Source organism: Babylonia areolata, chromosome 21 (genome assembly GCF_041734735.1).
Source record: "Babylonia areolata isolate BAREFJ2019XMU chromosome 21, ASM4173473v1, whole genome shotgun sequence".
Taxonomy (NCBI): domain Eukaryota; kingdom Metazoa; phylum Mollusca; class Gastropoda; order Neogastropoda; family Buccinidae; genus Babylonia; species Babylonia areolata.
The window spans coordinates 19,840,174-19,850,627 of NC_134896.1; the positions used below are offsets into that span (position 1 = coordinate 19,840,174).

The window sequence follows — 10,454 nt, forward strand, 5'->3', positions numbered from 1 at the left end:
TTTCTTCAGAGTCGTAGGTGTCTTGCCTTATGACACAGCTTGCAGTGTTTGCAGTGACTGTGCGCGATTCAGTTCGCTTGGGAGAGGGAGACATAGTGAGAAACGAAAAGACATGTAAGTTGTGCTGTTGCCGTGCCTGAACGGAACAGTAGTATTTTGGAAACCAGCACTGCACGTTTCAGTGTTTTGTACTGGTTATGTGGACGTGTTTTACTTTTTGTTACGTTTGTGGAATGAAAACAACTTCCGTGATTTCCCAGTGTACGAAGCGAGTCGCGGTTTTTATTCCTGGAAAGAAGGAAATGTGGAATGTCTGCTGAAGGGGATTTCAATCAGCGTTATAATCTTGTTTGTTCATTTTTTTTCCCCTTTTTTTTTTTTTTTTTTTTTTTTTTTTTTAATTGTTCGCTACCATCATGGAACAAAGTCTACGCTAAAAGTGATGTAAAAAGTAATTAAAGTTTTATTGAAAAATAACCAGCTCTGTCTCTTTCTTCTTTTCTCTCCCCCTCCCCTCCCCCTTCCCATTCCCCTTATAGTTTGTCGATCTGTCGATTTGTAAATCTATAATTGCCCATTGTAGATATGAGAATTCGAAACCATTTGTTAAATTACAATTCTCAATTATTGTTCGCGATAGCTTCTGTATATACGAATTCGTAATTTCGGATTTGCTTTCATGATGCGATCGTTTCCAGTTGATTAGCACAATAGTTAGCTTTGATAGTAACTTTTTGATTTAATTAAGCTTGGCTGTGTGTGACTGACTGTGATTTAGATCGATCCGCGGAACTGCGATTGGATGCGTTGTATGTGTTGAGATGACTAGAATGAGGTAGTTCTCTGTTACATATAAATCGTATATGTTGGACATCCGTGTAGGACTTCTCCAGCAGGGAGGCATCTCTTGTCTGTCTCTGTTCGGTGCGCGCATTTGGCTTGCTTTGTGTTGGAGGCCCGCGCATTTGGCTTCACGTTGCTTTGTGTTGGAGGTCCGCACGTTTGGCTGTGCTTTGTGTTGGGGACCTGTCCGCGCGTTTGGCTGTGCTTTGTGTTGGGGACCTGTCCGCGCGTTTGGCTGTGCTTTGTGTTGGAGGTCCATTTTGTTTGTAGGGAGTGGACGATGTGCGGATGTACGACAGGTAAGTTTTGTCGCTTTGGTCGTCGACGTGTTTAGTTCCGCTTTCGATGCATTTGATGTTGTTGTTATCGTTGCTCTGATCTCTCTCTCTCTCTCTCTCTCTCTCTCTCTCTCTCTCTCTCTCCGTGGTGTGTGTGAATGAAAACGAGTGAGTATTTCTGAATATTTTTAATTCGTCTTCTTTTCGAATCGAGATTTCTCCTGTTGTCTCCGCATAATTATTATTTATTTATTTATTTATTTATGTAAGCTTATCTCTTTTCTTTCTTTTTTTTTTTCTTTTTTCTCAAGGCCTGACTAAACGCGTTGGGTTACTGCTGGTCAGGCATCTGCTTGGCAGATGTGGTATAGCGTATATGGATTTGTCCGAACGCAGTGACGCCTCCTTGAGCTACTGAAACTGAAACTGATCTCCGCGCGCGTGAGAGAATGAGAGAGAGAGAGAGAGTGTGTGTGTGTGTTCTGTTTTTCTTTCTATTTCAATGACTTCTTTCACAGTTAGTGTCCTGAGACCGCCCCCCCCCCTTCCCCAGACCAGCACTCCCCCCCCCTCCTCCGCGCCTTGCTCACTCCGTCTTTCTTGCTCTCTCTTTTTATTCATGGACACACATATTCACATATATATGAATACACATACCCGCCATAAGTAGGATCTTCCAGCTGAATATCAAAGCTGGTCATTAAAGTACTGATAATACCTTAACTTGTGTATAGATATGTGTGTATTCCATCAAACATTTAAAAAAGAGATTATGAATGATAAGCTAAGATAGAATAAATAGACACATCATATTTGTCTTGCCTATTTTATTTTCATTCTGTACCCTTACAAACACAAAATATGAAAATGAATAATGAATGAAAGATGAAATAAATAAGCACTCATAATTATTCCTGCCCATCTTATTTCATTATTTGGCCTTACATATGCAAACTGTGATAATGAATAATGAATTAAAGGTAAAATATATAAACACTCATTATTGTCCATCTTTTTTTTTTCCTTCTTTCGCCTTACATACACAAACTATGATAATGACTAACTGATTAAAAATAAATTGCTAGACATGATAGTGTTCTTTCTTTCCCTTTACACACAGACACCGCTTCCATGGACTCCACTGTGGACGTCGATCAGCTTCTGAACGCTAATCTACCAGGTGGCGCTCTCCACCTGCTGGTTTCCGGTTACGGCGAGGACCAGCGACTCCAAGCGGCCGCGCAGGCAGCCCTTCAGGGGGGCACTTCCGCCCCTCTTGTGAAAGAAGAACTCAGGCAGTGCATACTGCTTAAACGGCTGCAGGCCGGTCAGCCTGAACTCAAGACAGATTTTCCGCAGCCGCCAAAATACGAGGTTGGTGCTGGTTTAAACAATATTTTTATTTGGAACATGTCATAGACATACCACAGTTATAGAAATGCATGACAGTTAAAAGAAAAAAAAATTAATTAATGTTATACAAAGTCCTGTCCTGGTGTATCTCTTCGCATCTCACGTCTCACGTAAATTTGAAACTGATAATAGATGAACGGTTGAAGTGGTGCTGATTGGTTTTCTGGTTTGTTGTTCGATGCGGGAGGGGCCTAGGCGCGGGGAGAGGAGGGTATTGGTTTGTGGGTTGGTTGGTTGCTTGGAAAATTGTTGTGCCATTCTGTGTCATCTTTGTTTTTGTCAGCAAAAAATAACTGTTCTTTGTTATCTTTCTTCTTCTTCTTCTGTACTGTCTATTGGTTCTTTCGTTCTTTTTTTCCTTCTTTTTCTCCTTCTCTGCTTTTATCGTTGGTCTACTTGTAACCACCTCCCACGCTTCAGCTCTCCTTCTCTGTGACCTCCTTCCTTCCGTTTCTTCCCTCTACCTTCTCTCCCTCACTGTCTGTTACTCAGTTTCCCTCAAACACTTAAATCATCTTTATCAGTATGTTCTCTCTGTCGCTCTCACCCTCCCATCTACCTTCTCTCCCTCACTCTCTGTTACTCAGTTTCCCTCAAACACTTAAATCATCTTTATCAGTATGTTCTCTCTGTCGCTCTCACCCTCCCATCTACCTTCTCTCCCTCACTGTCTGTTACTCAGTTTCCCTCAAACACTTAAATCATCTTTATCAGTATGTTTTCTCTGTCGCTCTCACCCTCCCACCTACCTTCTCTCCCTCACTGTCTGTTACTCAGTTTCCCTCAAACACTTAAATCATCTTTATCAGTATGTTTTCTCTGTCGCTCTCACCCTTCCTCCCTGTTTTTCCACTCTCGCTCGAAGCCACACCCCTCCACTCGTCCCCGTTGTTTCTTCCTTCCTTCCTTCTCTTCCACATCCTTCCCCAGGTCTCTGTCTGTCTCACCCCACCCCCCACGCCCCTTCTCTCTCTGTCTTCTTTCTTCATCAAGTCTAATGAATGTGTGTTCTGTACATACCAGTCGGCGAGACCCCAGCATAAAGAAGATGTTTCTTTATCAATAAACCGAAAGCTGTTGTGGGTTGTTTTGTTGTTATTGTTGTTTGCTTTGTTTGTGTTTTGTTTGTTTGTTTGGTTCATCGTTTGTTCCTGTTTCTGTCCGCCAGCTGACGCCAGCAGAGAAGGCCAAGAGGGAACGGCGCAAAGACCAAAACCGCCGTGCTGCTCAGAGATGCAGAGAGAAGAAAAAGCGGCAGAGTTGTGATGTAAAGAAGGTAGGCGAACGAACGAACAGTGATCAGATAGATTCACGAATTAATGAATACCTGAGCAAAACAAAATGATTCAGTCAGTAAGCAAGTAAATAGATACAAGTTTTACAACAGCTTTAAGTACGTAGGTAAACAATATCAATCCATAAATCAGTATACAAAAGTCAGTGGAAGTATTGATTTTAAAATAAAATTACATACATTGAAGCAAAAAAGCAATAGCTGAATATGAAGGGAACGCACAGTTGGCAGAATGGGTTTTTACCTCACATTAACCCATTGAGTGCCACTGATGACATCACCAATAGCAGAAAAATAACTCTGAAAGGTTGGAAATTCACACATTTTGTCTAGAGTGGTATACGATCTCCATACCGTATTCTCAGTTTTTGGCTGATTGATCAATCATCTAGATATTGATTTATGATTTTTAAACATCATTTTTTACTGTTTTCTTCCCTTGGCACTCAAGGGGTTAAATGTTCATGTATAGACACTAACAGTGATGCCGGTAAGATAGTTTCCCTGGTTTGTTTGTATGAGCGCGCGCGTGCGTGTGTGTGTGTGTGTGTGTGTGTGTGTGATAACTTGTTATAATACCAACTTTCCACGTGACACAGGACGGTGTGAGGAACGATCGATGACAGTGACTTCTCTTCGGTTTCAGAAGTACAGTATAACAGCCCAGGAAAACCAGAGGCTGCGTGCAGAGGTGAGCAAGCTGCAGAAGTGGGAGAACTCAATGAGAAGCTGGCTGCTTATGCATCAGGCTGTCTGCACTCTCCGCCTGCCCGGCCCCGACCCCCCACCACAGCCACTGTCCCACAACACCCACCGCCACCACCACCAACAGCAGAAGTCTGCGAGGCAGGGGCAGCATCTGCAACTTCCGCTGCAGTTGCCACCAGAGCTGCAGCAAGAAGTGGGGAGACAACTCCAGCACTGCCCGCAGACAAACTCAGAGCTACAGCAGCAGCCGCTGCTATTCCAAGGCAACAGTACCCCTCCTCATGTCCCCCACACGATTCCAGAGACTGTAACCGCTGCTTGCGATGTACCAGAGGATCAAAAACCCATGCTGGACTCTCAGGGATTTGACTTCATTTGCTCGGAGCTGCAAAAGCACGAATTGTGCCTGGACGAGGACCTGACGGCTGTCCTGGGAGGACTGGCCAACCCGCAGGACAGCGTGGCTGATGCTGGTCACGTCAGCACAGCGCCGCCCCCTTCCGCCCAGCAGACGACGAACCCGCCATCTGACCTCATTTCCACAAACCGCCTTCCTGCTCACCCCTGCACCACGACCACAGAGTCCCTGACTCCTTCCCTGCCGCCCTCCCTGTCCACCACCGGTCCTCCATCCAGCACGGAGATACTTCCACATCCTGTTCCCTCACTGACCCCACTCCAGCCTCATTCTGCCGTACCACCTCACGTCGCTGACGCCGAAGATGCCCTGCTGGACCTGCCAGGTTTTCCCTTCAACATGCGGAGGAAGCGCAGGAGCGTGGACAGTTGTTCCAAGGCCGGAAAGGGAGAGAGCAGCCAGCCCAAGATCCTCAAGTCGGCCACTTATCCCCAAGTGCTGTCCTCTGCCGGTGATGGTACCGCCATGATGCAGAGGAACGGCGACCTGGCCGGCGGCTCTTTGCCCCCTGCTCCCTTCACAGCGGGGAGCGGGCTTGGGGGTAGCACCGTGTCTGACAGCACGATTCCCGCCTTCCTCTCCTCCAGCCATGCTGACACCACCGCTACCTCCACCACCCTTCCCTTCTTTAACTCTACCACCCCCCACAGTGCCGACACCACCCCCGCCTTTCCCACCACCGCCCACCACCACAGGACCCCGCCCAGCCCCCTTCTCCACCTCACCACAACCCCGTCACCTGCTGCCCCCACACCCTCCCCTTCCCCTCGTTCTCCGTGCTGCTTTCGATTCTCCAGCGTCACCCCACCCCCCCGTTCCTCCTTCACCCCCCAACCCTGCTCCCCTCTCAACCCTCCCACCGCTCCCGGCTCCATCACCAGCGGCTCCCGGTCTCTGTCCCCCGCGGGGGTGGTCTGGCAGTGGTCGGGGGGCGAGGGCCAGCTGGTGCCCACGTCCTCATGGGCAGGACCCGACCCGGGGCCGGGGGAGGGCGGCGAGGAGGAGGGTCTGGACCAGCATCTGGTCTCCTTCCTCACGGGACTCTGTGACGACGACCCGGAATGCCTCAACTCCCGCTCCATCAACGACCTCCTCCAGGACGGCTTCATGAGCAGCCAGGAGGACTGAGCACCACCCCGGGTGTCTGGGACAGACTGTGCAGCTGTCTTCCTACATACAGCATGCAGCGAGCAGTAGTCGGAACCGACGGATGTTTGGCATTCCTTCTTCCTCTTCTTCTTACAGCTCTAAAATAAAGGAATGCTCCGTAAGAGACGTGACTTGCTGTACATGCACTTAATGGAAATCGCCTTTAAGGGTGTATGTATAATGGAGTACTTCTTCTTGGGCAGGGGAAGGCATCATTGTGTAATTATACTGTACACTCCCTGGTTTGCTGTTTGGACTGGGAAGAACATGTTCTGAAAATACTTTCCTTTTTTTCAAATTATACAAACACAAAAAAGACATGTAAGGTTGTGTCATATGGAAATGTAAGAGAAGATTAGCAATCAATAAAGATACCTACATATGTGAAGGGAAATATCTTCATGCGTGCAGGAAAAAAGACTTTGTGTGAGACATAACAAAAAAAGTATTGGTAAACCTAAGGAGATAAGTGTGTAAATACTGGAACATATTACTGCATGCAACGTTATGTAAATACCTTTCCACACCTAGGTGGATCGTCTGTATATGATTATACATTGGAAAAAATCATTTCGTTGATGTTCTGCATTGTCAGTCATTTGACGAAGTATGCTTTTCGTAAATAATGGATTGTCGCAGACTTTTTGCTTTTTTTTTTTTTTTTTGCTTTTTTTTTTCAATAAAAGGGATAATTTTGTCGTGTAATTGAAACAACTTTTTAGTTATCGAGGAAGATAAGATCAGCATCCGAATCATTGGTGTTTTTGATCTGCAGTTTGGTGTTCTGTTGAGAAGCCCATTGTTTGATTGAGAACGAAATCTCTCTCTCTCTCTCTCTCTCTCTCTCTCTCTCTCTCTCTCTCTCTTCTGACTCTCTTTCTCTGTCGCTCTGTCCGTCTCGCTATGTTTGTCTGTCTCCCTCCTTTACATGTCAATCTGAGTGAACGGGTACAGGACTGACTCGGGTACACTGTGACATCTTCAGCACTCAGTCAAAATGACCAGTCATGATCGTCAAAGTTCATCATGTATTAAGGTTTATTTTTTGCGTTGTAAAATGCGGTGTCATATCCGTATGGCATTGCGTTGTATTATACATATAATTATATATATATATATGTGTGTGTGTGTATATATATAGAGAGAGAGAGATAGAGAGAAAAGAGAGAGTTTATATTGTGCTTTTTTTATATAATGCTTTTATATCGCAAATGACTTCTCCCTGTGGGCTGCTCGCTCTCTCCGAAAGGAAGAGCTAAGACACAGGAGAAGGATAGGGGAGGCCTTGCCAGAGTGCAGCACCACCCTTTGGTGTATGTACATGTGTAGACGTCATAGAATATGTTTGTTTGCTCATCAAAATCGGCTGTTTTACGCTTGGTCTTTTTTTTTCTTTTTTTTCTTTCTTTTTCTTTTTTTAATCTCAGAGCAATTTTCGTTGATCGTAGAAAAGATTTGACTCGTCTGTGTGTTAAAAGGATGCATTACACAACTTCAGTTCGTGATTTCGTCTGAAAGACTGGCTCCCTGACAGGTCCAGTGGAGTGAGAAAGGGACAGGGGAAATAATAGTCATTGACCGCCTTGGATTCTCTCTCTCTCTCTCTCTCTCTCTCTCTCGCTTGCTCGCTCGTCCGCTCGCTTGCTTTCTCTGACTTTCTCTGTCTTCGCTAAAAGAGACTGATAAACTGTGTTACAAAAATGATCGTCGTTTTTCCAAATTAGAGATTTAGTTAAAAGAAAACACTCTTAAAAAACACACAAAAAAAAAAAAAAACCGTCAAAACTATGTAAATTTAGCACAACAAGATTCCACACCACTGTACACGCAGGAAACATTTGAGCGAGGAGAGGACACTGATTAAAAAAGGCTTCAGTTCACATCGGACAAAACGGCTCATATCCCACACAGTCAGTTCAACGGTGGATGAAATTGACATGCTTCGAAAGAACCAGTCAGTTTACCTTTTGGGACTGTGTGAGGGTTGTCAGTTTTGTCTGTTGTTTTGATGTCAGTTTTATGTCAGTTTCATCTCATTAGGGGTCTGCCTCCGTGTCTGTCTCTATTTCTTTATTTCTCTGTCTCTGTCTGTCTCTGTCCCTCTCTCTCTGTCGCTCTCTCTGTCTCTGTTTGTCTGTCTCTGTCTCTCTCTCTCTCTCTCTCTCTCTCTCTCTCTGTCGCTGCCCCTCTCTCATCCTCTTATCTCGCAGATTTAGGCTTGCTCACGTGAAGAAGTAAGTGGTAGATGAATCATAGAGGTATTTCCCGTTGCTCTTGTTCTCGTTCCATCTTGTCCAGGAAGCAGTGCAATCGCTCTCCAGTCTCCCCCTCCCCCCTCCTCCCCCTCCTTCGACATGTTGACTTGTAAGGTATTATTGTAACCTTCGCTTTCAAAACTGCATCATGTTTTGTTGGTTGTTTTTTGGTTTTTTTTGGTTTTGGGGGTGTGTTTTTTTTGGGGGGGGGCTTTTTTTTTAACACCACCATCCTTGTGATTCATTCTGCCCTCTTCCCGCTCTTCCTTCATCTTCATCCACTTCTTTCCATCATCTTCCTTCTCTCCTTACTTTGTCTTTCGCCCCTCCTCCTCCTCCTCCTCCTCCTCTTTTCCTTTCTCGTCTCCCTCTCTGGTTTTGTTGCTGTTGCAAATACGGTTATGCATATTTCATAAAGTCTCCTTGTACAGTTGTAGTGATGTACAAATGATATTGTACAATGTACTTAATACCAGCATATTTTGCTCAGCAGACATCAATGTTTGAAAATGTCTCCGTAACCTTATCTCTTTTTTTCTTTTTTCTTTCTTTTTCTTTTTTGTGTCTGTGTGACTACTTTGGACAGTAATTTTGTTGCCAGGGTGTCAAGACTTCACCAAAGGGTGTGACAGATGTGTGATGTGTGTGTGTGAAACATCGCCATGCGAAAGATGTAAAATGAACAAATTATGTCAGTAAGTTTCCAACTGAACTGATAAGAAAGTGAGTGTGCGTTTGATAAGTGATGGTGTGGAGAACAAACAAACCCTGCTTTATTTGTTTTCAAGTAAAGATTGTATGGATAATAACTGCTGTGTTGAGTTGGAGTGGGTGAATCTGTCTGTGCGTAAATTCTTAGTTGCCGTGTGTGCACAAACAAATACACCACGCGCACGCGCATCCCAGCACAAACACACACACACACACACACACGCGCGCGCGCGCGCGCGCGCGCAGAGAGAGAGAGAGGGAATTTATCAAAACCTGAACACTTAAGACATTGTCACTGACATAATAATCACGGCTATCTCCCGTGTCAGCTAGAGGTTGGAGAAGGATAGAGAACGGCCGGGTGGTGTGTGTGTGGTTGGAGGGCGGGTAGATGTGGGGAGGGGGGCAGGCACGGACATACAATACGTCCGTGGGGGCAGGGAGCTGAAATGAGTTAAAGTTTGATACATGTGTGTTGATGCAATTCTGGCCTCAGCACAGTAAGAATGCGTCCTGGGCAGCATTTCACTGGACAAAATGTTCACGTGTCAGAGGTTGACACTTGACACTTGTTGTCCAACTCGGACAAAATAGTTCATGCTCAGAGTAAAAACGTCTAGCCTTTGCCCACCACTCCACAAGATACTTCTCCGCTTTTTGCCCCACCGCCACTCCCTCCACCTTCCGCCCCCCCCCCCCCCCCCCACCCACCCCCCCTCCAAAGAAAGCTCGCATCCACCTGCATAATATTCTGTTCAATCGTGCTAATTCCAGTGAAGACGGCCCTCTCCCTTCCATCTGTACTGTGATGTAATTCCATGAACCGTTGATTCTATCCCGAGGCAGGCGCCAACCTGACAACTCCGGATATCACCCACTGAGTGTGTGTGTGTCTGTGTGTGTTTGCGTACGTGCTCTGTGTGTGTGTGTGTGTGTGTGTGTTTGCTTACGTGCTCTGTGTGTGCGCGCGCGAGCCGGCGTTAGTGTGTGTGTGATTTGTTCACCCGTTTTTGTAAAGCGCGTAGAGCCCTATTTAGAGAACAGGCGCTATAAATTCACATTATCATGATTATTGTCAATTACTGTCATTAGCTGAGTCGTGAGACACGTCCTTGAAATCAGGGCCCGTCCAGGGGGGACTGTTGTGCAGTCGTTCATTTTACGCGAGGAAAGTATTGGCTCTCAGCTAAGCACAAGACTGACAAAGCGGTAATGAACAGCTCTCAGTTAAGCACAGTAGTGACTAATACTTACCTAATTCTGTCAGCCACCATGACGAACAGATCAAAATAATCCCACAAAGTTAATTATGTTCATTGCCTGAATCATCGGCTCTTACTGACGTATCCACGTGCCTCTTTGATGCCGGCGGTTGAGCTCATTTT

At 45.6% G+C, this 10,454-nt stretch overlaps 1 protein-coding gene across 2 annotated transcripts in view; it reads left to right on the plus strand.

The window, feature by feature from the left end:
- The window catches only part of LOC143295964 (uncharacterized), a 14,930-nt gene extending 5,780 nt beyond the window's left edge, over positions 1–9,150 (plus strand). The window contains exons 1-4 of one of the 2 annotated variants that reach the window (XM_076607672.1): positions 11–114; positions 2,242–2,495; positions 3,703–3,810; positions 4,475–9,150. In XM_076607672.1, coding sequence (XP_076463787.1) covers positions 30–114; positions 2,242–2,495; positions 3,703–3,810; positions 4,475–6,082 — 2,055 coding nt within the window. In that variant the 5' untranslated portion in view covers positions 11–29 and the 3' untranslated portion in view covers positions 6,083–9,150. Of the gene's footprint in view, positions 1–10; positions 115–2,241; positions 2,496–3,702; positions 3,811–4,474 lie in introns of those variants that run through there. The other variant, XM_076607673.1, reaches the window with a different exon arrangement.
- Positions 9,151–10,454: the final 1,304 nt, after the last annotated feature.